At 43.5% G+C, this 27,296-nt stretch overlaps 7 protein-coding genes across 7 annotated transcripts in view; all 7 read right to left on the bottom strand.

The window, feature by feature from the left end:
* The window catches only part of LOC115389924 (histone H2B 1/2-like), an 84,386-nt gene extending 57,863 nt beyond the window's left edge, over positions 1-26,523 (bottom strand). The window contains exon 1 of the mRNA XM_030093513.1: positions 26,153-26,523. Coding sequence (XP_029949373.1) covers positions 26,153-26,523 — 371 coding nt within the window. The remainder of the gene's footprint in view (positions 1-26,152) is intronic.
* On the bottom strand, positions 5,770-6,157 carry LOC115389930 (histone H2A). The gene has a single exon (XM_030093519.1). It carries the CDS (start codon positions 6,154-6,156, stop codon positions 5,770-5,772), a length of 387 nt encoding a protein of 128 aa, XP_029949379.1. The 5' UTR covers position 6,157.
* Positions 7,111-7,422, bottom strand: LOC115389950 (histone H4). Its single transcript, XM_030093540.1, has one exon. The coding sequence runs from the start codon at positions 7,420-7,422 to the stop codon at positions 7,111-7,113; it is 312 nt and encodes a 103-aa protein (XP_029949400.1).
* LOC115389928 (histone H2A-like) lies at positions 14,126-24,087 on the bottom strand. Its single transcript, XM_030093516.1, has 2 exons — positions 23,698-24,087; positions 14,126-14,137 (listed from the first exon to the last, which is right to left on the bottom strand). Exon 1 carries the CDS (start codon positions 24,084-24,086, stop codon positions 23,700-23,702), a length of 387 nt encoding a protein of 128 aa, XP_029949376.1. The 5' UTR covers position 24,087; the 3' UTR covers positions 14,126-14,137; positions 23,698-23,699.
* LOC115389943 (histone H2B 1/2-like) lies at positions 16,977-17,519 on the bottom strand. Its single transcript, XM_030093532.1, has one exon. It carries the CDS (start codon positions 17,494-17,496, stop codon positions 17,122-17,124), a length of 375 nt encoding a protein of 124 aa, XP_029949392.1. The 5' UTR covers positions 17,497-17,519; the 3' UTR covers positions 16,977-17,121.
* On the bottom strand, positions 19,056-19,486 carry LOC115389921 (histone H3). The gene has a single exon (XM_030093510.1). It carries the CDS (start codon positions 19,473-19,475, stop codon positions 19,065-19,067), a length of 411 nt encoding a protein of 136 aa, XP_029949370.1. The 5' UTR covers positions 19,476-19,486; the 3' UTR covers positions 19,056-19,064.
* LOC115389919 (histone H1-like) lies at positions 20,820-21,474 on the bottom strand. Its single transcript, XM_030093508.1, has one exon. The coding sequence runs from the start codon at positions 21,432-21,434 to the stop codon at positions 20,820-20,822; it is 615 nt and encodes a 204-aa protein (XP_029949368.1). The 5' UTR covers positions 21,435-21,474.
* Positions 26,524-27,296: the final 773 nt, after the last annotated feature.

Raw genomic sequence — 27,296 nt, 5'->3', positions numbered from 1 at the left:
CTGTCTTAGTTCTTCCTCAAAGCTGCTTGTCACTTCAGGGTCAGCGATCAACGATTCAGATTCAGAGTCAGTACAGTCAAAATCAGTCTCAAAGTCGATGCTGTGTGGTGCCCCAGGTGCACTAACATTCACTGACCCTGAAGGACCAGACCCACTGTCTCCAGCTACACTTGCAGCTACACTTGCAGCCCTTGGATTCTCGCTAGCACTATCCTGGTCGCTACTGTCTGAACGTCTGAGAAGTTCGTGTAGGTCTCTTTTGAGTTTCCGGAATTTTTTTATTCTGTGGGTCATCTGAAAATGTAAACGTGCACTATTAGCTTCATGTAACCTTTAAAAAACAAAGACTGGACATTTGAGTGTATGTGATAGTCGTATCCACCTCAGTTGTGTTTGGCTGTCCGTCCGAAGTCAGGCTGTCCACCTGAAGGAAAGGCAGAGAACAGTTTTAAAAAGTTTCCTTGTAAATGTGACAGAAAGTAGAAATGGTCATTGCACGCGCGCACACCCGCACGTGTGAAAATACACACAAACATATATATGTATACACACACACAAAGAAGAAGAAGATGATGTTTGCAGTTCAGAGATCATCATCTTCTTTGGAGCGGGTGGCAACCAACAACTTTGGTGCACAGCGCCACCTACTGTGTCTCTTGGTGAATGTACTTCAGTTTACAGCCTTATCACCATATTCACTTCAGAGATCTGTAAAACCTAAACAGCATGTGTCTTGTGACACTGGGCTGTTGTGGCGGAGTGGCGTGAGCGGACATGAGGAAATATTGGAGATACTAATGAGTTTTTGGACGATGAAAGCCGTTTTGGGAGCCGGCGCCACACGTCCCATTGGCTAACAGTATACGGATGGTTGCAGCTCGATTTTGGATCTAAATTTCTCCCGAAGCACTGTTTGGACCAGAAAACCCTTTTGGATGAGTATATTGTTCTACTCCCTTCTATAAACAACATGAAAACTGTTTAAACCAAACTTATTCTTTAAGGTTGTCAGTTGTCACAGATAAATAATATGTGGATTTAGATTTTTTTGATTAAAGATGTACACTTGTTTCTCAGTTGTCTGAAAGATGACCAGTGGCAAAACAACTTGTCCTGGCTTTGGCCCATGCCCAGTCACACTGATAGCATCCGACAATTCAGGGGAAAACCAGGGGTTATTTGTCCTTTCACTCTGAATTTCCAAAAATAAGCATGTTTGTTTAAAGTTTTTTCAAAACTTTCTTTAAAAAATGCCCATGCAAGCTCAACTTCTGGCAACAATTCTGATTCTAAGACAGCCCAAGACCCACCTTTCCACAAAATTTCATTGCAATCCAACCATTACTTTTTCCGGAATCTTGCTAACAAACCAACCAACCGACGTGATTCGATAACCTCCTGGCTGAGGTAAATATTTGCTTCACAGTGTATGTCACAAGTGTTGAAGCATAACAACGGCTAGCATTAAGCGAAGCAGTCAGATGATATAAAGCAAAAGTGCTTTGGACTTTGGGTAGGTTCACAGGAAAAACTGACAACAAATTGATGACCAAACAGAGTGCACGGCTGCCGAACTAGTGCCGCTGTAGTAGGTGTCCTGCATTCTTAGCACCTCGACAGTAGTACTAACACAGAAGACCATGTTTTGTCCCACGTCCCAAAATGCCAAGCAGCCTAGTAATATAATAAGCAATGCCGTCATCTTCATCTTACTGCACATCACGAATGATTAAGTAACAGTGCTACAGTTTTGTGTGGTTACCCAAGGTCCAGGGAGATGCAGCAGGCCAAGACCAGGTTAGCCAGGTCTCCTGAATGGTATAGCAAACCAAGCTGGTTAGCTTAGGCTCCGGGGGATGCAGCAAGCCAAGCTGTAGCAGTTGTTAGCTGTTAGCATGGCCGCGGCGTCCTGGACGGTGTTAGCCGTCGACGTGATGGCAGCGTCCTGAACAGACTGAAACCAGCGGTCGCATTGTTTATGCTCTCGGAGTTCCTGCACGTTCGCCAGAAGCTCTGGTGAAGGTCCGAGTGGCGGCTCTCCTCCTCCAGCTAGCTTCCCGCTGGAACCGCGGCGCTAGCGCCTGTACAGAGTCCCTGTTAGCGGCTGTCTCTCGGGTCAGGGCCGCTCAGGTTTCTGGCTGTGAGCCTTGTGTTAGCAGAGCAGCAGCAGAGCAGCTAGTGGGTCACTGAGTGAGCTGAATTCCTCGGTCCAAAGCTCCAAAAATAACACTATAAGTTTTTGCCTGGAAGAATATAGCTAGTCACGTCGACAAGCAGCCCACTAGAACAATGAGCAACATAAAACAAATCTCAAGGACTTACCTTACACCGTTCTCTTTCGCTTGTTCTCTACACGTCGTCACCACGTGTAAGATGGCGGTGGCACGGGGAATATTTTGAGTTTTGGCCAGATGGGGCGTGTCCTACGGGTTCGTCATGACGCATCTGATCGAGTATCCCCAATTCCCCACTAAAGAAAAGTGACACTTTGAATACGCCAAAGGCTACTCGATAGAAGGATGCATAATCATTTTATTTGTGATTTTCATTTTTTTTTAATTACAAATTATTTTAGAAATACAAAAATTGTTAAGTATTTGTACTTCAAAATGATGTTTAATCACTGATATACACCTACTAATACACACAAATAACAACTGTTAGGCCAAATATAATTGTTTTTGTAAATCCCCCACCTGTGTTAGACGTCATTTTCATGTCCAAAAAAGTCAGGTGAAACGACTAACTATATTTAGATGTCTAATAGAGGTCATAGTTTGACGTCAAAATAGTAGACCTAATTTGGACGTCGTTTTTTGGTACAGAACTGGTCTTAGACGGACCGACGCGATATGGACATGATCTGAACGTCTATGCGACGTCCTATGTTTAGTGGGTAGTTTGGTCACGTGATCAGCCTTTTACTTCAGGCTGTATGTGCAGGTGAGATAAGGTGGAGTAGGCGCAGTTCGTTAAGGTGGATCCAGCATCCAAGATGAGTGTCGGTCAGAACACAGGAGGAGGAGGAGGAGCAGGCTCTTCAGTTGTGCTTTTATTAGGAGATGCCCATGATCACAAATCAGTTCTGAAAATAACAATAATAAACAAATCAACCTCAGCCTTTGTATTTCCAATTTACATAAACACAAATTATTCACATCTATCATGCAATGGGCATGAATACAAAAAAAAAAAAAAAAAACCTCATGGAATGAAGAAAAACCAAACATGGATGTGAATTATATACATGAGGTCAATATAAACAAGATGAATGACATGCTGTAAGATAATTGCTTCAATGCTTGTGCAAAGTGCTTGTGTGAGTTAATGTTTGTAACTGTGCAGAAAGTTTGCACAGAGCGCGCTGAAAGTCTCGCCATACTCAGTTCTCGGAAAATGTTGTCTAGACACCTGTTTCGCAGAAATACGTTTGGTTCATTCTGTTTGTGCAGAAGAAGCGGAACCCACCCTCAAGGTGTGAACAGAAGTGAACCAAAGTTCAAGAGGATGTGGACCCGACAACCCAGACTCTTGGGTGTCTCTGAAATGTTTTTAAATGTCTGTGGGCGGATGCGCCCACGCTTACCCATGTCTATGCTTGCTCTCCCAACTCAATAAAAAGCTGAAGACACCAGAAAGGGGTCGGAGACAGTCTGTGAGTCGCTCACAGAACAGTGTACTCTCCCCCATCTGCAGATGCAGCCAAAACCCAAATCTCGTCTCTGAGTGTTCACTGTTTGGATTGTTTAACGTTTTGAAGTGTCTTTGAACCCGACACATGCAATATTGACATATAGGTAAATTAAAGCCGCAAGCGGCATTGGATGGGACCGAGCCTCCCCGCCGGCCCATGACTGAGACGTCCTCGTACCTTGCTGGCCGAAATCCAGGTCATTGGGAGTTTTGCTACTCTGTAAACATCCATTTTCTTGATTTTACCTTATTTTATGTTGTAAAAGGGCTTTTATTTTGAAGGAATTTTGGACTTTTATTTTGGAAAGTTAGTACATGCTGTCATTGACACTGGTTAACCCCAAATTGTCAATGTGTTTTGTTTGAAATGTCATTTTTCACAAAGTTTGGACTTTTATTTTGAAAGGGTTTGAGGCTTTTATTTTGACACTCCAGCAACCTTTTAGAGCTCAATGAGACGAACGCGTGAATGTTGGTTTGATATTTCTACGACATTCCTGCAGGCCGTGGCGAACATTTTTGTTTTTGTAGGTGGCGCTAGAGAGCAGATGGGGTTAATTTTTCTATTTCATAAAATTTTTTACCAGTCCGGATGTGCGTGCCCAATTTGGTGAGTTTTCGAGCATGTTTAGTGGGTCAAATTTGTCTCCGCGATGGAAACAACCATATACGAGGGGGTACCCAAAAAAAAAAAAAACGGAATTTGGTCAGAAAACAATAATAATAATGAGTTCCGACTTCTGGCCGTCAGATGTGCTGCAGGTAAGCCTCATGCACATCTGTGAGAAATTTGAGCTCCGAGAGTTACACTGACGCCTGTCAGGAGCTATTTAAAGCAACAGAGTGCAGAGGCGGTCTGCGATTTTTTCCAAAATGGCGACATTGACTGGGAAGCCAGAGCAGCGTGTAAACATTAAATTCTGCTTTTTGCTGGGAAAAAACAGCAGCAGAAACACTCAGCTTGTTGCAGCAAGCCTACAAGGATGATGCTCTGGGGAAGACTCAGGTCCATGAGTGGTTCGGGTGGTTTAAAAAGGACCAGATGTCCGCGCGTCAGGTCCGCTCAGCCGTGAAAACAATGCTGAGCTGCTTCTTGGCTGTCCAGGGTATCGTCCACAGTGAGTTTGTCCCTTCAGGTCAGACTGTAAATCAGGACTACGACATGGAAGTCCTCAGACCGCTCCGTGAGGATGTGAGGTGGAAGCGGCCCGCGGAGTGGCGGAGTGGAGCCCGGTTGATCCACCACCACAGTGCGCCAGTGGACACGGCGCTGCGCGTCACGCAGTTTCTGGTGAAGAATGAGATGAATCTCCTCTCCCATCTGCCTTATTCGCCAGATGTAGCCTCGAGTGACTTTTTCTTGTTCCCCAAGCTGAAGAAGGAGCTGAAGGGACAGCGGTTTGCAGATGTGGAGGAGGTGACAGAAAAATCGCAGCCGGCAAAAAACGGCACTTTTACGCGCGGGTCTGACGACGCATTGGTGAAGTGGGAGACACGGCTGGAGCGCTGCATTAATGCAGATGGGGATTATTTTGAAGGCGACGGTGGTGTTTTATTTTGAAATGTCATAAATAAGTCACCCGTGGTGTAGGTGGCCAAAACAAGCACTCCTGCTGGCACACAACCCGTGATCGGTTGATCATTTAGGGAAAAACATGCTGCAGACATCACAAACCACACACATCTGTACTCACTACAGTGAACTAATGCCCTATTCAAATTGAAGAGTTCAAATTGAATTCATCTAAAGCACAGAAGTTGCTTTGTCTTCTCTGACCAGAGCATTACGCCACTTATACAGCCAGCACATCAATGAAACTATTCCGTTACAGTATATTTATAAAAGGCTGGGTATAGGTGGTCCATACTGATTGATGGTGCGTCGTTTATTTTTGTTTATTTATCGACTATTTTCTGTTTAGCACTTGGCGTTTTTATGAAAATGAAGTGAGGTGTTACAGAAGACGTTGCGAAGTCAAGAGTTACTACAAAATTGTGGGACATCGTGCTCTTCTTGAGAGGTGGGTGGCTCTTACAAGAGCCGTTGTGTTTGAAGGCCTTGGGGTGTTTGGACGTTTACTTGGCCTTGGCCGGCTTCTCGGTCTTCTTGGGCAGCAGCACCGCCTGGATGTTGGGCAGGACGCCGCCCTGAGCGATGGTGACTCCACCCAGCAGCTTGTTGAGCTCCTCGTCGTTGCGCACAGCCAGCTGCAGGTGACGCGGGATGATGCGGGTCTTCTTGTTGTCGCGGGCGGCGTTTCCAGCCAGCTCCAGGATCTCAGCGGTCAGGTACTCCAGCACGGCCGCCAGGTACACGGGGGCTCCGGCTCCCACGCGCTCCGCGTAGTTGCCTTTACGCAGCAGCCTGTGAACACGGCCCACCGGGAACTGGAGGCCCGCACGGGACGAGCGGGTCTTGGCCTTGGCTCTGGCTTTACCGCCGGTCTTTCCTCTGCCGCTCATTTTCTCGTCGGGTTCTCTGGAGTTGATTCTCTGAGAAAGTGAATAGCTTTGTCTCCAAGTGTCCTTTATAAGAGGGCAGAGAGCGCGAGGCAGTCCAGGACGCACCAATGAGACGCTTTGAACGAACCGTCCTCCAATCAGCAGCTCAGCCTGAGGAGCGGCTCCACTCAGACCATCTGACCAATCAGAACAAAGCCCGCCGTGGTTTCTCAAGTGGATTTACACAGTTTCTAATATATTCAATCTTTCTTTGTTCAAAAAGGCGCGCAGTCTGGAGACCAATGACAAAGAGAAGCGAATTTATATCATGAAGACTGAAACAGAAGGCTTCATGTTTGTATTTACAGCTTCACAATAACATTTTAAAGCCTGCTGCAGTCCCTTTGAACGCAACTTATATTAAATAAGAGCAGCCTTCATAGTAGCTCCATATAATTTGGAAATTTTGAAGTTCTAAATTGTTCACGGTGTCAGGTGCTTCAGTGTGATGACGGAAACACATGGAAACGTTTTTTTTGAAAAATGAAAACCTTTGTACGAGTGGTCTATTAGCTTTTGAGGAAGTCGTCCACGATACCTTTCAGTGAGAATAATCGTTGGCAGAACGGGTTAAAGCCGTATTGACGGAAGAAATAACGAAAATGTCAAGAAGTATCACTTCCACGTGTGAGCATAATCAGACGTTACATGCCCTTCGATTTTGTTTCTACGAAGCAATGGTTTTTGTATCCAACGATGTTTGCGTGCTTATAAAGTAACTGAGGCGCTACAAACGAGATTGAAGTGGCCAAAGGTCCTTCCGAAACTGAGAAAAAAAATAACGAACACCAGAACAAATCCAGACATTGTCTGTACAACAAGAAAGAGCTCCTGAGTGAGAAGGTGGGCGGCCCTGAAAAGGGCCTTTGGTTTTGTTTTGTTTGGTTTGGTTTGGTGTGGTCGCTGGACGGAGCTTCAGCCCCCGAAGCCGTACAGAGTGCGTCCCTGCCTCTTGAGGGCGTAGACCACGTCCATGGCGGTGACGGTCTTCCTCTTGGCGTGCTCGGTGTAGGTGACGGCGTCCCGGATGACGTTCTCCAGGAAGACCTTGAGCACGCCGCGGGTCTCCTCGTAGATGAGGCCGGAGATGCGCTTGACTCCGCCGCGGCGGGCCAGGCGGCGGATGGCGGGCTTGGTGATGCCCTGGATGTTATCACGGAGGACTTTGCGGTGGCGCTTGGCGCCTCCCTTGCCCAATCCTTTCCCTCCCTTTCCTCTGCCGCTCATTTTCAGTTCTCGATATCAGAACGCCGAATAGTCCCTCGTCGCGCAGTCACGGTGCTTTACGTGCCATCTGAGGACGTGGTGGAAGACAGAGGCGGAGCCTGTACTGCTCATCTTTTCTGATTGGCCGCCACTGTTTTGTGTGACTGCCTTGGATTGGAGGCTCGAGTTACTAGTTCGTTATTTACACTCAAAGAACGAACCTTGACGTTCTTCTTCTCCATTGAACGTTGCTGTTGATAGTTCATCGTGAGCCGCCTGTTTTTCCTTTAACGCCACTTCAGAGCGCTGTGTTTGTGCAACATTAGTGTTGTTTCTGAGCCAGTATGGCTAAAACTAGTGATGGCAATCTGAAGCTTTCTGAAGCAACAAAGCTTTCAACACAATTGTATCTAAAAAAGGTTCAGTACTCGAAGCTTTTCAAATCAGAGCCCAACAAGGACCCCCAAGGTGAAAGTCAAGGAAAGCATGTCATGTGTCAGAGCTGAATGAATGAATGTGATGTATGAGTAATTACATTTTCTAAATTATTGAATGATTTGTCCACATCACTAAAACCTCCCACTGAGCAATAGACGGCTAGTAGACGTCTAGTATTTTTTTAGACCTGATTTCAACCGTCTAGATTCCGTCTGTTTTTAGACGGAATTTAGACGTTGCAGTTTAATCAATTATTCTATAATTATTTATTTAAAAAAACAACTGTAAGGTGCATAGCTAATCTCCAAATACTGAACTAATATAATTATGAAAGCCGTTGAGCGATATACAGTATAGTATAAATATAGCCGAGATTTAGACGTCTAAATCTCTACCGCATTTCAACGTCTAGATATAGACCGAATCTAGACAACTGAATTTAATCCATTGTTTAAAAGTTGTTTATTTAAAAAAACAACTGTAAGGTGCATAGCTAATCTCCAAATACTGAACTGATATAATTATGAAAGCCGTTGAGCGATATACAGTATAGTATAAATATAGCCGAGATTTAGACGTCTAAATGTCTACCGCATTTCAACGTCTAGATATAGACCGAATCTAGACAACTGAATTTAATCCATCATTCAGTAGTTGTGTATTTAAAACAATAACTACACGTTGCAAAACTGATCTCTAAATATTGGATTGAGATCATTTTAATAGCCATAATCGTTATGAGGTATAGTTTAGATGTAGACGTCTAATATCCCGCATTTCAGTGTCGATAATTACACCATTTTACATCTTCGGAATACAAATCAAACAAAAATCTGATGGCAGAGCCAGCTCTTTGCAGTGCACAGCTTTCACAGTGGAGTGATTGGTGTTTTCGCGTTATTCTATAAAAACGTATGAAACCTCCCCAAAACCTTCGGTAAATCTGAAAGCCCAGATCCTGCTGAGCACTCGACAACAGAGTTTGTGGCTGAAATTCCCTTAGATTATTAGATGTCGGTTGTGTTTTCTCAGCCTCTGTAACGCTGACTGCCCACATGTTGCTTTCGTTGTTGACAAAAACCTCTTTGGTGTACTACGGTCATGTGACGCACCGTGCAACCACTTCTGGGAAAACGCTATTCTGCTCAAAGAGAAGTAGTCCGTGATAAAACTTAACTACTTTACAGTCTTGTGGAGATTGTACGACCATAACCTGAAAACGCCTTCAACTTGTGCCTGTGGACTGTGCAACTTCCAACTGTGAAATCCTTGTACTCATGTGCTCCACTGTACTGAAACAACGGCGGAAAAGTTGGTAGAAGAAGTGCTGTTTCAGGCATACAGAGGTGGGTGTCGAAGCAAATACTACAGAATTTTTTTAATTTTTGCAATGTTTGGTCCTTTTACCGTCATTCATTAATTTAGCATTTGCTTATTTTAATTAAGGGCTGCTCTCTCTGTAGGAATTGAGGTTAAAAGCTTCTGCTTCGGCTATTTTCCAAACATTTTACTGTTTAACTTCGAAGACGAGATATATTCAGATGCCAATACTTGACCATAATACACATAATTCACCATAATTCATAATACAATAGGCAGCCACATTTGCAGTTTTTCTTCATTTGTTCTATTGCTTTGTTTGCAGAAGCAATTCGGATGAATTTTAAGGAGGCTACAGACGACCAAATCCACTTGGCCATGGGATTCTATTTCAAACAGGCCCCAGCTCGGACTGGTGGAGGGGGTTACAGGAGACCAGGACACCAGTGGTGTAGTTTGATTTTAAAGGTTTGGTTTGCAGCAATTAAACAAACAACCAAAAAAAATATATATAAAAAAAATGTTGTTGTTGTTATTGTTATGGTTTTAATTTTGTATTTACAAGTTGTTCTATTTTTTCACCACAATGTTTATGTGACCCACCTCCAGAAGGGTTAATAAATAAAATCCATTAATTTGCAGTCATTATTTAATTATTTCCTTATGTTTATAAGTGTTTTGTATTTTACTTTGAAAAACCTGAAGTTTATTTTGAAGACCGGAACTGTACAATTTGGCAGTCAAACTGAGAAATGAAGTAGTTGTTGATACCATGCTCCGAAAACTCCGTTTCAGAGAGAGGAAAAACCGTCGTTGAAGCTCTTTCCGGCCGCGTTTCTCCTGAAAAAACCATTGGTAAGCTTGCCGCTGCGTGTTGCAATGTGTGTGTATGTGGAGATGTGAGGTGACCATGCTGTTTCAATTAAGGGTGTTTTGTACATCTTAAGTTGTTTTTGATTCATGTTTTGCACTTAAAAACATTTATATTAATGGATTGATGGTGAAATTTGACTGGAATGAGCACATTATGAGAGTTTCACTGCGTGAAATGCCTCATCTTTTGCACATGTGATGCGAAGTTAAAATGTGTTCAGGAGTACAAGAAGTCATTTTAAGTTCATTTAAGTTGCTTAGAAGCAGCAAAGCTGTAATTTAAGTTAGTTAGTTTATGAGAACGGATGTATTTCAGTGAAAATCTCTTCTCTGATGTTAAAAAAAAAAACTAGAAAATGAGAGAAACACATGAGGAAGCACATGTTATGCCTTCATGTAGAAGTAAGAATTCCTTGGTTGAATGAAATCTTTAAAACATTATTCCTTTGAATTTGAATTGATTAAAATACATTTTGACATGATAAACTCTTAATTAAGATTAATTATGGTTTTCAGCATGTAACCCATAGTATTTTGATTCCTGTTTCATAAAGATTATCAGTGTTGTACAACCACCTTGAACTGAACATTTAGGTCAGGGCTACTCAACTTACCATTGCTCGTGGGCCACATAGAGAAACATCTCTGTTTGCGTGGGCCGCAACCTAAGTTTGCTAATTTATATGACTGAATTATGTAAAAGACATTTAAATAATGTAAGTAATATTCAATAATGAAATTTTAAATGCATTACAATAGAAAGACAACTAAATTAGTCTTTTGTAAAACTAAAATAAGACTTTGTTGAAAATATATTACACTAAGCCTTATAGATCTATCTGAGTCTGTTTTTCTGCATTTCCAATAAAAAGCAAAAAGGTGAAATGGCATGGCATTTAAAAAAAGTCAGATATCAAATTAAAAAATGAGGCTTTATTCACAAAATATGAATATACTTACTACACATATTAGCATTTTTTGTAACAAAACATAAGTATTTTTTTTTTTAGTTTTTAAAATATTTTTCAAGCAATGCGTTTGAGAAATTCACTAAATTACAACAAAAAAGCAGGTCTTTTTCCACAAAAAGGTAAATAAATTAAGGGATTCTTCATAAAAACAATTGGCCTACTCCTGCAAAAAATAAATGGAGTAAAAATTAAATCTTGTGCATCACAAATAAGATCACCGGTGGCAAAAAACCAATCATTGTAAAGCATACAAACATCTACAGGTGACCTACTTTTTGGAGAACAATGTAACCAAATGACAGAAGAAAAACACAGGTGTGCATTACTCACAGAAACTGTGCCCAACAGCAGCCCTACAGAAGGTCAAAGCTAAAACTATTACACTCACTTGGAATCAGGACGATGTATCACATTTCTTAGCAAAGTCCAATACACGTAGGATTTATAATAAGAAAAACAAAACTTTCGGAAGTGTCTCAGTGACAGAACAGTGGCAGTGTTGTCACAGGTTGAGTGGTGCAGTCCTACTGTAATAAATTAAATTCCTGACAGCTGTCGCAGCGACGCTGAAGATTCGCTCGTTTAGGAATGGACGGTTTTTGGCAAAGAAGGCACACTGGCTTGTTATTTACTTCCAGAAAAGCAAATTCTTCCTCCCACGACGGTTGAAATTTCCTGTGTTCATCGCATAACTTTAGTTTAATTTTACCGGCGGCAGCCATGAACTCCACTGCAATCGGTCTTCTTCGAGTCTTTTGTTTTTGGCAGTGAGCAAACAGCCTATTGGCGCATTACCGCCACCAGCTGGTACAGCCTCACAGTTGCAACACTTATCTCCCTGTTGTCAGCAGGTCAAACACACTGCCCTCTGGTGTCCGCACATCAGAAACGTTTTTTCCTCATTAAAAGTAGATTTTTTTTTTTACTGCTTACAATCAGCCGTGGGCCGCACCTTTACAGCATGCGGGCCGCATGCGGCCCGCGGGCCGCGGGTTGAGTAGCCCAGATTTAGGTGATCATTTGAAGAGGTTCTGTGCATTGAATTGGATTGTAAACCTGTTTTCTAAATACAGGTCAGGTTCTATTGTGATGCTTGGAAAGAGTGAAGCTTCAGCTTTCGTGTCTGATGAAGCTGATGAGCGATCCAGCTGATGGCGAGCTCCCAGTCCACCTTCGGTGCTTCAAGCAGAACTTTTAATTCCGCCACACCACTTAACGGATTCAGTGGTAGGGTTTGTGTCAGTCCAACTGACCGGCACCAACGAAAGCCTTCCTTGGATATCCTTGAATCTTGACTTTTGACTTTGACTTTTGGATCCAAACCACCGAGGAACACTCCCATTTGGACATTTATTTATTTTATTTTATTTCTTAGTTTATGGGCCCAAGGTTGTAATGTTATTGTGTTTAGTATTGTTAAGATCTTTGTGGAACTAAAGAGTTTCAAATCATTCTGCCTCTGTGTCCAGTGGTTATTGTTTCACTCGGCTCCTACGAACCTAGTATGTGACGTGTACATACCCTGAAGTGGGTTACATTTAAAAAAAAAAAAAAAATGTTTCTTATATTTTATGTCGGTAGTTTGTATTAGAGTTTGTGCTTCTCTTTTCAAGTGGTGAAAAGAAATTAAAAATATTTTTTGGACATTCATATTTTTGAATTTTATTTAAAAGGTATTGGTTTAGATCACAGTACTAATAGTTAAAAAAGGAGCTCAGATTAAAAAAAATGTTAAAATACAGGTTTCTGGTGAATAATAAAAAAATTGCAATGGCTGCATTTTTATTAGAATATCTTAATACGTTCAATAGACGTCTATAAGACGAGTAGTTTTTGTAAGGGGTTTCGATCTGGTACAAAAGTAAATGTCTAGCAAACGTCTAAATTTATACGTCTATAAATAGACGTTCATTAGCGGTTATTTAAACGTCTTAAGATCAGAAGAGGTGTACGAATTTGGTATATAAATGAACGTCTAATAAACTTCTAAGTTTAGACGTCTACAAATAGACGTATATTAGTGGTTATTTAAACGTCTAAGATGAGACGAGGCGTACAGACGTAGACAGCTAAAAGACGGCTAATAGACGGCTAAAAGACGGCTAATGCTTAGACGTCTAAAAGACGTGTAGCTTAGACCGCTAAAAAAAACTTTCATTTTTAGACCACTGGTAGACCAATTTTAGACTAGACGTCGAAGAACAATTAGACGTCATTTAGACGTCATTTAGACCGAAAAATGCTCGGTGGGCTAGTATAGCTAATATTTTGATGGCAGCATTTCTGTTGTTCATAGGCCAACTTGAATAACGATGGGGATGAAAAAGCAGAGTGTTCATATGTATGACTGAATGTGTTTGAAGCGACCAGTACATTTGCTGTGTCTCACATAACAAGTCAACAGCAGGCTTACTTATTTGAGACACAGTAATTATTAAGGTATCATGAGAGATGGTGGAAGTGAATTGACGTTGGCAGATGCTGGCCACAAACTAAACACTGGACCTAGAAAAATAAATTACAAATGAGGGATGTTTTTTAAAAAAGGGATTTGGTCTGACAAAACAATACTTTACATATGACATATTGTTGCAACTGGCAACCAACCACCCCAAATATATTTCAAAGTCTAACATTAACAATGAACAAAATATAGGCATAACACATTTGCTCATAACACCATTGTTGGGTGAAATGAACTTGCCCGGGGCGTCTGAGAAGCCGGCGCCGGCCCTGTCCACAACCCACAAACAGCTGCAGCGCGTTTTAAACCTGTGAAGCAGCGGCTGAAGCGTCACGTGGGTGTGCGCGAATGAAGCTTCAGACGTCACGGATCACGTGATTATCAGGAAACGAATCAAGCTCCGATACAAAGCGGTTCTGAGAAGAGGTTCATTTTTTCAACACATGCTTCGAAGCTTCGGTGTCACGGTTAACATCACTAGCTAAAACCTCCTGGCCAAAGGTGGTTGAGAATCACTGTGATAGGGTAACGATGCCATAGAATGAATCACTAGATGAACCATATGACACTGCTCTTATCACAGCAACAATATGTACCCCCACCACCACCCCCCCCCCCAAAAAAAAAAAAAAAATTAAAAGGGATTCTCAAACGTGTGTGAAATACTGTCCTTAAAGCTCGTGTCCATAGTTTCCGTTCGTTTGTATGTGTCATTGTTTAACAGAGCTTAAAGGTGCATTAAGGAGTTTTTCTACTTTAAAAATACTTATTTTCCACCATAAATATGTTACAAATATTCAATTATGTGTACAATGTGCCCTGACATATTCATTGCAAGTACCTCTAACAGCGCTAAATTGTCACTTGAAAGTTGCAGTGCCGGCCGGCACCAGAATTCTTTTGGGGAGAATTTAAGATGATGTGACGTAATGCGCACTCCGGCTGGCCTGATTTTCCTTAAGTTTCGTTTTGTCCGCCATTACTCCGCCAGATCCTTAACGAGCAACAACTGAGCAGGATCGTCCAGAAAGTAAGAAAAGACTGGCTTCTAGCACTGCCACAGCTCCAGCACAGACCCCACCAGGTGAAAGAAACTTATATTTTACTCCAGCACTACTTAAAGAGCACGGAAGGAGTTCCCCTTTTCCATGCACGTACATGGACACCAGCCACAGGCACTAGTGTTTCACTAAGCTGCAGTTACGCCCAAGGCCTGCAGGGGCCAGTGTTTCAAATACAATGTGAAAACTCCTTAATTGATGCACCTTTAAATGTGTTGGTCTGGTCCATACTATAATATAATGTTGGCATAAAGCAATATACACATTTATTTATGAGCTCCACCTTCCTCTCATTGACCCCCACATTATCCGAAAAAGCGTGGTCAGCCTTCGAGCTTCCGCTTTTTCACGCTGTCAATCAACGTGTGCCTGCAGCCAGAGGCCACTCGCCCAGGCAGCGGTGAGTTAGCTACGCAGCAGCTTAGCTAGCTTACCTCGGATATATCCATTGTCTGCTAAACATCAACTGTAAACAGCTAAACATGTAGGATGCTGCGAACTCAGAGGCACTCATTTTGACCCCACAGGTAATGCCAGCGTACAGTTAAAGGGGCATGCTTGGTAGCTCACTTAAAGCGTGGGAGGGCGGAACCTCGAGACATTGAATTAAAAAAAAAACAAAAAAACTTCTCTTTCTTTCAAAACTCCAGACATGAGCTTTAAATACTGTCAAATAAATCATTTTGACAGTATATATTGAATTGCTTTTCCACTGACAAGTTAGTCATGTCACTGAGAGTAGATTTCGCTTCATTTGCGCTGTAGCAAGATATAAGGACGCTAGTTGGTTCTGGTGTGATGTTCAATGAACGAGTTGTTTGTCTGAACGGCTCTTTTTAGTCAAAGCTGAGAGCCGGTTCACAGCTGTCTGAGAGGTGTTCCTGTGTGCAAATTATCCAGGCTTCCTTCACGTGTCTCCTGTGTGCCTGATGAGTCTGAGCTGTCACCACTGCCTTCATCGGAACGACTGACGACATCTTCAAGCTTCAGTTTTCCAGAGCAAGCTCCAGTCACCTGCATGCAGCAGCTAACTACCAGAGGAGTGCTGCTCCTCACAGCAGCAGAAGGAAATGCTACAGGAAGTCAGTCACCAGTTAACAAGGAAACCAGTTTTATCAGAGGTTTTTGCAATGGAAAACACACACACACACACACACACACACACACACACACACACACACACACACACACACACACACACACACACACGGCATAAAATGCTCAGTCAAAGGACACTACTTCCTGGTCAATTATAAGAGTCCACGCTTCTTACTGAAGAAACAAAGAATTTATTCTTGTGAACGCTGATGTACATCTTCATTTAACACCGTGAAAACTAAAATGAAGAGATACAAATCTCAATTAATATATTTTCATGACAGAAATCAGTCTCTGTAGTCAATCAAATACACCCCATTCAAACAAAAGTCCCATCTGACATTTCAGTATTACATGTCAAGTTGTAAACACACATTAGTGACAGAATCAATTCAATTCAATTCAATCTTTTCCTGTAAATAACATAAAAATCAACTTAAACACTCTTTACAGTGGCGAATGTGCAAGTGAGCATATCACAGAGTAACTGGTTCATACACAGAAATCAAATGCAGATGAACTACACCACAAATCACTTTAATCACAGGACAAAAGTTACAAGCGAAGAAACAATGTACCGTGTGCGCCCTTGACCAGTTGAAGAGTTAAAATAAACTTCTCTTTTGCTCTTTTCTCTCTATCTTCTGTGTCTGTGTCACTCGTGTCTCTCTCATGTCTCTTTACTTCCTGTTTCCCATTCAGCGCTAGGTCCACCGAGTGGCCAACAGGGGAACTAATGACCAGACATAAATGCATTTATGGCTTCATTTACAACGGTATTTTGAAGCTGTTCTCTGGGGACAACATGCATGGTGAACCACAAGTAGTATGTGTCTGGAAAAACCTCATTTTTAAAGCCGGGTCATCAAATTAAGCACCAGATGAAAACTCATAACCGACAGTGAAAGAGTCAGATGTCAGAAAATAAGGGATTGATGCCACACTAATGAGGTTGACAGCTCTAACAGAGTCACGTGATGTTCATCAAGTCATGTCAAAGAGCTCCCTTTCAAAGAGCTAGAAATCCCAGCTCTACCAGTCTGGTCGACAGCTCTGCCACTGAGGGGAAAGAATATGCAATCTGAATATTCCAAGAGCCACAGAAGCTCCGTGCATTTGACCGTGATTTTTAATATGTGAAAATACCAAAAATGATTGAGTTTACCGACGTCACAGGACAAGTTGTGGACAGTGCACCGCTACATATTTGTCCTTAGACCGCCTCAGTCTTGAAACCCCCATCACTTCTGAAGCTTTTTGACAGGACATGCTGAAATACCCGACTGCGCCCACTGCCGGTCATGGCGAATACGAGAATGCGACTCATTCTACACAGAATGAGTTGTGAAAGGTTTAGCAACAATAGGAGCCATGAATACCTACAATGACAACGGATAGAACTTCAATGAGATTAATGAAGCGCGCTCTTCAGAGAATGTGGGCGGCTCTTAAAAGAGCCTTTGGGTGTTGACTTCAGCCGCAGCAGCAGAGCGCTTTACTTGGAGCTGGTGTACTTGGTGACGGCCTTGGTGCCCTCGGACACGGCGTGCTTGGCCAGCTCACCAGGCAGCAGCAGACGCACGGCTGTCTGGATCTCCCTAGAAGTGATGGTGGAGCGCTTGTTGTAGTGAGCCAGGCGAGACGCCTCCGAGGCGATGCGCTCGAAGATGTCGTTGACGAACGAGTTCATGATGCTCATGGCCTTGGACGAGATGCCGGTGTCGGGGTGGACCTGCTTCAGCACCTTGTACACGTAGATGGCGTAGCTCTCCCTCCTGGTCTTCCTCTTCTTCTTGCCTCCTTTGCCGGCGGTCTTGCTCACGGCTTTCTTGGAGCCCTTCTTGGGCGCAGACTTGGCGGGTTCAGGCATCCTGACGCTCCGGTACTTCGCAGCAACGAATGAGCGGCTGCAGTCAGAGGGACTCTTCTTATGCAGGCGGTATGTAAAGTAGAATGCGTGGTGTCTCATCGCTGATTGGTCCAGCTGGTCAGACGGTGGGAAACGATGGGGGAGGGGGACTCCCTTGTTTCCAGGGGAAACTGATCTTTGTCCGTTCGACTGCGCGCCAGTAGTTAGAAGTGGCGGTTTTCTCCTCCACAAATTCAAATAGGATCCCTTGAGCTGAAAGGCAACGTGAGCAGAATTAGGATGGAACCAGGGAGGTTTTCTGAAAGAGTTCATCAAACAGCAGTGAGGTGGTTCCTCACATCCACTTAATGCCCACATACTGACAAGAAGTTCCTGAATTTTAAAGAGAAAACAATCGGATGCGAAATTTGAGCAAAGTCTTCAAACGTTGATAAAAAAAAAACAAAAAAAAAACAAAAAAAAAAAAAAACAAGAAATGTTCAAAATGATCGGGATTAATTGGAATCTGGAGTCAGAGGAGGTCAAGAGTAAAGTAATCACTTCAAAATAGGGTGATGATACAAAACACATTGGTCTTTTCTCAACCCGCTTCCAAGAGAAAACGTAGTTACAAAAGTCGTGATAAAATAGATACTTAAAAAACAATATTCAACAATACAGCATAGATGAGATGGTGAGTCTTTGATTGTATGGACATGAATCTCCACTAATTGTCCTTTTTTTACTTGTAATTTATAACACTGTGTCTTTGGAACTGTAACTTTGTACCCACCCCCCCAGGAGTCCCTTGAAAAGAGACTTTTAATCTCATTGGGACCGTCCTAGGTAAAATGAGGTACAAAAAAAAAAAAAAAAAAAAAAAAAAACTACTCCATGAATGGTCATGTCAATTTAAGAACTGGAATGCACAGGAAGGTGACTTTTTTTCGTGAATCTTTTGCAGCTCTCATTTGTGGTTCTTGAGTGACAAAAGGTTTTAAAACATTTCGGAATTGGCATGCGCATGGATGCGCATTTGAGTTGCAATACACAAGCCCCTCCCTGCACTAAAAACAAAAAAAAAAAAAAAGAAAGAAAGTTGAAACCAAGCATTTCCAGCTCTTCGTGACAGTTATGTCATTCAACATCAGTAACAAGATGAGAAATGCGTCTCCCACATGCGTTTTACTTGCAGACTCCCCGCGGATAAGTCAGACAGATTTTCTATGAGCGGAACCAGTGAGATGAAGATCAGCACCATGGACAGCTCCCAGTCATCCAGCGGAGCTCGCTGATACAAAGCTGCACATTTGACGGTTGTGTTGACACAAACAACGGTTCAGGTGGACGGGTGGGCAGCCACTAGGTGTCGCTATTGCTTCAGAGGTAGTAAGACTCTGAAAGGAGTTACGTGTTCATGTGTCCCAACCAGCCCCTTTCCTCCTGTAAGCTGATACACATGTAAACTAGGCGTTTAGTTCATTCAACTAGCATGGGAAGTCACGTGAGAAAGCAGCTCTCAGTGTGTGTGGTTGGCTCTTAAAAGAGCCGTTGGTGTGGGTTTGAGGCGCAGTCAGCCTGCAGAGAGTTTAAGCTCTCTCTCCGCGGATGCGGCGGGCCAGCTGGATGTCTTTGGGCATGATGGTGACCCTCTTGGCGTGGATGGCGCACAGATTGGTGTCCTCGAACAGGCCCACCAGGTAAGCCTCGCTGGCCTCCTGCAGGGCCATGACGGCCGAGCTCTGGAAGCGCAGGTCGGTCTTGAAGTCCTGAGCGATCTCTCGCACCAGGCGCTGGAAGGGCAGCTTGCGGATGAGCAGCTCGGTGGACTTCTGGTAGCGACGGATCTCCCGCAGAGCCACGGTGCCGGGCCTGTAGCGGTGAGGCTTCTTGACTCCGCCGGTGGCCGGGGCGCTCTTGCGGGCGGCCTTGGTGGCCAGCTGCTTCCTGGGAGCTTTGCCTCCGGTGGATTTACGGGCGGTCTGCTTGGTACGAGCCATTTCTGGAGCTGTTTTCTTCAGAGATTGAGAAGAGAAGTGCAGACGGAGCGGAGAGTCGCTGCTCTTAAGCAGGAGGAGCAGCGGCGACGCGGTGACGTCTCTTCTTCTCATTGGTCACAACGGTCACGAGAAGGAGCTGCTGATTGGAGGACAGTTTTTCAAAAATCGCGCTCAGACTGAGAGTCGCTGTTGGCTGACATTTTCAACAGTCCGTTTGTCCAAAGTAATGTGGAGGGAAACACGTTTAATGGAGGAAAAGCATAAGAGACGAGTTGCTGTTTGTGATCCAACATGACTGTGCAGAGTTGCAGGAATGTTTCTGTGTTGGAGTACTGACCAGGGGGTATTGCGAATCACTCTAATGACTGGTTGAACTCACACACACACACACACACACACACACACACACACACACACACACACACACACACACACACACACACACACACACACACACACACACACACACACACGTTTGTGTAGTCCAGATTGTTGGAACCTGAATATATATTTTTTTGTTTTCCATGTGAAAATTGTGATTTCATATTCTAATATTTGTGGTTGAGATACGGAGGGACTATGTACAGGTTCTGTATAATATTTACATATGCTTATATACAGTTCATAGTGTGTGTGTTTTTTTTTTTTTTACTTTTGAAAATCCATATGGATAAGGTTTATTTGACATTGTGGAGTAAAGTGAGGTTTTCTGGAAGCTATATTTAATTGCCTGTTAAGAAAGTGAAGTTTCTTTCTGGGTTTGGCTGTCCTGCATCAGACAAGACAGAGTGGCATGAGGAGTGGAGCCACAGTGCTTTGAGCTCTCTTCCTGTTGCTCTTTGCATCTGTGGATATTGCCTTTGTTATTTCATTTATTTTTGTGGACATTATATTTTTTGTGACATGACTTCAGGCTCAGTTAAAGAGCTCAAATGAATGGAGAGGACTGTGTGGAGGTTTCTTGTGTGTCGCATGTGATTACGGAGGAGGTGTGAGCATCAAGCGTGGGCTTCATTACTCAGGAACCTACAGACATTAGACTGACTAATGGGCATCACAGTCAGCTGTGAAGTGGCTTTGTGTGAACATTGCTGACAAGGTTTGTGGCTTGGCTCCTCAGCTAATTTGACATTCTAGGTTGATGATTGATCCTGTTAAAGTTAATAAATCAGGGGGTGAAGTGGATGATGAAAATCTTGATCGATGAAATATGAGTAAGTAACAACATGAGGGACTAATAACATTGACATGTGTATTTCCCGTGGTGAGGACTGGTGTCTCCAGAGGAGCTGTGGTGGCTCTTAGAAGAGCCTTTGCTGAGGTTGGACTTTGGACAGTGAGAGCTCACTTCTTCTTGGCCGCGGTCTTCTTGGCTTTGGGCTTGACGGCCTTCTTTGCTGGAGCTTTCTTGGCTGCTGGAGCCTTCTTGGCTGCGGGGGCCTTCTTCTTCTTGGGGCTCTTGGTGGCGGGCTTCTTGGGGCTCTTGGCTGCCGCCTTCTTGGCCGCAGGTTTCTTGGGCTTCTTGGGAGACTTCTTAGCAGCTGCGGTCTTCTTGGCTGCTGCCGCTTTGGGCTTTTTAGCCGCTGCGGGCTTCTTGGCTTTGGGAGCCGCTTTCTTGGCGGGCTTCTTGGCCTTGGGCTCGGCCTTCTTGCTCATCTTGAAGGAGCCGGAGGCCCCGGTGCCCTTGGTCTGGACCAGGGTCCCCTTGGCCACCAGGCTCTTGACGGCGGTCTTGACGCGGGCCTTGTTCTTGTCCACATCGTAGCCTCCGGCGGCCAGGTTCTTCTTGAGGGCGGCCAGCGACACGCCGTTCCGCTCCTTGGAAGCGGCCACAGCTTTGACGATGAGCTCGCTCACGCTGGGGCCGGTCCGGGCCTTCTTCGGGGCGGACTTCTTCTTGGCGGCCTTGGGCTTTGCCGGAGAGGCGGCGGGGGCGGCGGCTGGAGCTTCTTCTGCCATTCTTCCAAAACAACACGCTGGTCAGATTTCGAGTCGCGGAGCAACGACAGTCCGAGCACAGATGAGGATCTCCGAGCAGCGGGCGGGACTTAAACACACCATGAGAACCGTGGAGACTCAGCCCGGCGCCCGGCTCCGGCGCGCAGGCTGAACAGGCTTCACTTGTGTTTTCTGTCGGGAGAATAAAGAGCTCCAGACGGCTTTGTGAGCATCGCTGAGGGCTGAAAGTGGACGAGTCCACAGCGGACTGCTGTCTCTTCACCTTCAGCTCACATCCTCTTCTCAGGATCTCTGCGATTCGTTCCTGGAGCCTTCAGAAGTCACTCATTCAGTCCGGAGCTCAGCGCTTCGCAGCGGCTTTTCTCTCTCTTTCCTGTCAGAAAATACTTTCGGACACTACAATCATCCACGGAAACACATCCCACAGCTTCAGGACATGTTTGTTCACAGAGTGTGAGTAGAAAGCCTCCACTGCTGATCACCATTTTATGATAAAATGATCATTTTGTCGGAGCAGCAAACACAGTGATGGAGGCGGAAGCAGAGCGCAGCAGCTCCTTTCTGACTTCAGCTGGGAGCACATCTCACTAACACTACTTTAAACTGCTCAAATATTAGTTTTCCAGAGGAAAACACTTGAACATAAAGCCATAAATAACAAATAGGGTTGTTTTGTGATTTAAGTCATAAGTTGAGTGTTCTTAGGTTTTTGCTTTGACAGGATGGAGTTGAGGATTTACAGTCAACTTCAGTTCATTTCTTCCCTCTGACATGTCTTTCACAGCATTCCTCTTCTTTTCTATCAATTATAAATCACATTTATTGAGGCTAGGGACCTTAAATCTCATAGGAAGCGATGGAATATCTTGATTTTAAACTGTGGAACTGATAATTTGCTCCACAAACGATTTTGATATATCAAATGCCAGTTTGATTTTCCACTTTATTTTATTGCTTTCGTTATTACATCTGCTAAACGAAATCTCTTGATTCTATTGACAGAAACGTAGCATGTCACAGCAACTGAAATGAAAGCTCAATTTACTGAACTTATAGATTTCAAAACCATTTAAAATTTTCATCAAGCAACAAATAACCTATCATAACAACATCCCGAAAAAGTTTTGTGCAAGAGAAGGTTACAATTTAAGAGAAAACCAAAACTTCAAGGTTCACAAAGTTCAAACGGCATTAAAAACATTCTACATTATGATGTGTGTTGTTAAACTGTAGGGGAAAATAAACAAAAATCAAACATGACTCATTATTATTAAAAAAAAAAAAAAAAAAAAAAAAAAAAACTAAGAATTGAGCCTGGGAAGGCATTTCATTCATAAACAATAATGAGGGAGTATTCAGTTGTTAATATAGTAAAATGGAAAGTTGTACACATGAATATGTCAAATTGAATGAGTGCGGAGACATAAAAATACTTGTCTGTTGTTTAATGTAATTTTGGAATATTTTTCATTGATTTTTTTAAGTCTTTATTCTTCTCTTATTCTGTTCCTTTTGTGTTTTCAAAATAAACTTTCAGTTGCATTCATTTCACTTATTGCCATCTTCCCCCCAAAAAGAAATAGATCAAAAAATAGATCAATAAAAATGATCCAAGTAATTTTTTGACAACCATGATTAAAGATGCAGGCCTCCTCTGGAAAAATCACATAAATCAACACTTGACGCCATGTAGGTCCACCACTTTGTGTAACTGTGAATAAATATGTTCTGTTGTATGTTTTGGGGTTTTATGAAAAAGCTGAAAGAATGACTGAGGACGAGCGTTTAAGGTGGTGTCCTAACATGTTGTACGTTATAACTTTATACATTTTCATCTTGTGTATTGGATTTTACAATCGAATTCTTGAATTTTAAAGCACACATTGTCTAGTAGCTTATGACACGACATGCACTGCACGTCTTCCCTTTATTTACTTAGTAAAATAAGTCCGAGATGTCTCATCCAGTACAATCAAAATGAAGTCAGGCCGTTAATGCAAGTCTTTTTCTGATTTGCAAAAAGGAGCCCAGACTGATAAAGGATTAATGAACTGTTCAATTACACAAATCAGCACCAAGGACAGTTCCAGTTATCTCAATCGAGATTAAAGTGAATTGGCAGTGTTGAGGTGGAGTGAGAGACATTGACATGCGCAGAGGGGATCCAGGAGTTGAGAAGGTGCACGGACACTGGTTGCTCTTAGTGAGAGGTGGGTGGCTCTTAAAAGAGCCGTTGTGTTTGAAGGCCTCGGGGTGTTTGGACGTTTACTTGGCCTTGGCCGGCTTCTCGGTCTTCTTGGGCAGCAGCACCGCCTGGATGTTGGGCAGGACGCCGCCCTGAGCGATGGTGACTCCACCCAGCAGCTTGTTGAGCTCCTCGTCGTTGCGCACAGCCAGCTGCAGGTGACGCGGGATGATGCGGGTCTTCTTGTTGTCGCGGGCGGCGTTTCCAGCCAGCTCCAAGATCTCAGCGGTCAGGTACTCCAGCACGGCCGCCAGGTACACGGGGGCTCCGGCTCCCACGCGCTCCCCGTAGTTGCCTTTACGGAGCAGCCTGTGAACACGGCCCACCGGGAACTGGAGGCCCGCACGGGACGAGCGGGTCTTGGCCTTGGCTCTGGCTTTACCGCCGGTCTTTCCTCTGCCGCTCATCTTCTCTTCGGGTTCTCTGGAGTTGATTCTCTGAGAAAGTGAAGCTCTTCGTGTCGAAGTGTGGTTTATATGAGGGCAGAGCGCGAGGCAGTCCGGGACGCACCAATGAGACGCTTCGAATCAACCGTCCTCCAATCAGCAGCTCAGTCTGAGGAGCGGCTCCACTCAGCCCTTCTGACCAATCAGAACAAAGCCCGCCGTGGTTTTTCAAGTGGATTTACAGTTTCTAATATATTCATTCTTTCTTTGTTCAAAAAGGCGCGCAGTTTGGAGACTGGTGACAAAGAGAAGCGCATTTATATTATGAAGACTCAAACTCAGGTCTGTGCAGATCACTGCACAAGATCATTTTTCTGCCTGTTGCAGTCGTTTTGAACGCAATTTATATGGAATAAAAGTGGCTGTTATTGCAACTCTCCATACAATCTGTACATTTTGAAGTGACGAATTGTTCATGGTGTCAGGGGTGTTTTGGTCTCATATTCTTTTGCTCAGTTTTGAGCTGTGTGTGTGGCTCAAATTCAGTGTTCACATTTTACCTGTGATTTTCAGGTCCTGTCGGGACATTTTCTGAAATGTGTACAGGTCACAGTCGATCAGGAATATTTCTCTGGGATGAATCAAGCATTTCCATGAACCATGGAGATCAGCTGCAAAGCTGAATAAAAGGCATTTGACACTTTTGCATGTAAACTCAGACTGCATGTAAACTCCAGAATTTGGAATTTTCCATTTTAATTCAATTATTTTGAACAATAAAGAAAAACGTAAAAAACAAGCACAAAATGCAGACAAAAAAGAACAGCGTTTGAAAAGCATCAGGAGGAAGTAAAAGTTATATGAAACTGAAACTGCCCCTTTTAATACTTGTCTAAAACCGAATTACACTGTTTTACATCACTTTACAACCAAAGATAAACGTGAAAGCCCCAATCCCCAAATGAAATCTATACACATTCACTAAATTATTCAATGTCCACTCTGAGTTTGTCAAAACAATGATCAAACAGAAAAAAAATCACCACTCAACACAATCCATCCTCAACCATATCTCCCCAAAATTTATTTTCATATCTTTTTTTTCTTAAATGATTTATCTTTATGACCATTTTTTCAGTCCCTCAGCTGACACATTCCACAAATCCACACCGACAACTGAAACACATACTTTTCCTTTTTGAACAAACACAATGCCATTTTATAAATAAGTTTTCTTTTTAAGTTATAACCCTCTGTGTTACAAAGCAATTTCTGAATTGGTTGTTGCTTTAAATCTATTTTGTGAAACTTTGAATTTGACCAGATCCCAGAGTTTCACTGCATGTGACTCCATATTGAGATCTCCACAAAATGAAGAGTCTTCTGAAAAGCTTTGACAGGCAAATATTCCCTCCATGCTTTATTTAAAGCCTTCGGATGCAGGGGCTCTGAATACACAGCTGGAATTGTTTATTTCATGCAAAACTCCACAGCAATACATTCCCTCACTCCATCAATAGCAGCTGACATCCCCTGCGCCACCTTATAGTTCGGGTTCTTGCTTATTAGAGTTCTCACTCCTTTTTCGTTCCACCCGTTCATTAAATTGATTTTATATCCTTTAAATTAAACTCTCTTCTTGGCCCAGACTTCAGGTATTGCTATGACATAGGATGGTTTATTGAAATAACGAATATTAGGGTTAGGTTCAGATTTAAGGCATTTTAGATTCTACTGCCAAACTGAATAATCAACAGTAGTACCTTGCCTACAATGACATACTGCTCATTAATGTAGTAAAGATTTTGTTTGTGAAACGCTTCCATTACATTCCATTTGCCTTTGTTGTCCCAGCAGGAGTCTTTAACGTTTCCGATTGTTAATTCTGTCTTATTGTGGCCGATCAAGAGCCAGAACGGATTTACTTCAATCAGGCCGAAATAGTCACAGTATTAAGCATAATGCTATATATTAGTACTTTCTACACATGGTGCATTGAATCACGATTAACAGGAGCTGATCTTCAAAGAAGTGGGTGGCTCTTATAAGAGCCTTTGGGTATCAACTGCAGCAGCAGAGCGCTTTACTTGGAGCTGGTGTACTTGGTGACGGCCTTGGTGCCCTCGGACACGGCATGCTTGGCCAGCTCGCCGGGCAGCAGGAGACGCACGGCGGTCTGGATCTCCCTGGAAGAGATGGTGGAGCGCTTGTTGTAGTGAGCCAGGCGAGACGCCTCCGAAGCGATGCGCTCGAAGATGTCGTTGACGAACGAGTTCATGATGCTCATGGCCTTGGACGAGATGCCGGTGTCGGGGTGGACCTGCTTCAGCACCTTGTACACGTAGATGGCGTAGCTCTCCCTCCTGGTCTTTCTCCTCTTCTTGCCTCCTTTGCCGGCGGTCTTACTCACGGCTTTCTTGGAGCCCTTCTTGGGCGCGGGTTTGGATGGTTCAGGCATTTTCTCTCTCTCGCTCCTCACAGCAGAATACGTATGTTAGCTGGAGCGGTCGTCTTTATACAGGCTGCATGGAGATGCTGCTGCGCTGTCCCCTGGCTGTGATTGGTTCCAGTCCTCGCTGCTTGAAGGGTGGGGGTCGAGTTTCTGAGGGGAACTGGTCTGACAGACTGCGCGCCAACTGCAGCCATTTGTGCAAAGAAGCGGGAAATTCAGTTAACGCCGGCTAAAAGAAACATATGAAAGAGTAATATTGATTTTTCTGAAGCTTCAGTGGACTGACTGTGAACTCAGCAGGTGTCTGAAGTCAGGAGCGAGCTGGGATCTGGGCTGGGGTTTTCATTCTGTTCACGTTGAGAAAAACTAGAATGTTATAAAGGAGAAGAGCAGAGAGAAGAGGATGTGTTGAACATGATCACATCATGTGGAAAGAAGTTCAACCTGTTACTGACCAACTCTGAAGAGTCTGACTGCAGTTCATTTACTATGATTAAAGTGACTGCACCTGGAAAAATTGGAACTGTGTTTTCAAACAGTGATGTGAATTGAAGACCAGAGTTAATTAATTTTTGTTCGACTGAACTGAAAATATTCATGTTCACACAAGTTTGAGATCAGAAGGTGAATTTTCAGTCCACTTCCCAGACTGGATACTGCTTTAACTTAAACTTATCTTTTTCCTTTACCTAGACTGGCGTAGCTCCTGGTAGAAGATATTGAATAATCGTTCTCCACCTTATTGATTGAGTATCTCTTTCATAGTAAGTGAATTGATC

This window comes from Salarias fasciatus, chromosome 6 (assembly GCF_902148845.1).
Source record: "Salarias fasciatus chromosome 6, fSalaFa1.1, whole genome shotgun sequence".
NCBI classification, from domain to species: Eukaryota; Metazoa; Chordata; class Actinopteri; order Blenniiformes; family Blenniidae; genus Salarias; species Salarias fasciatus.
The sequence above is the reverse complement of the archived record's forward strand: the minus strand, read 5'-3'. Positions and strand labels throughout refer to the sequence as shown.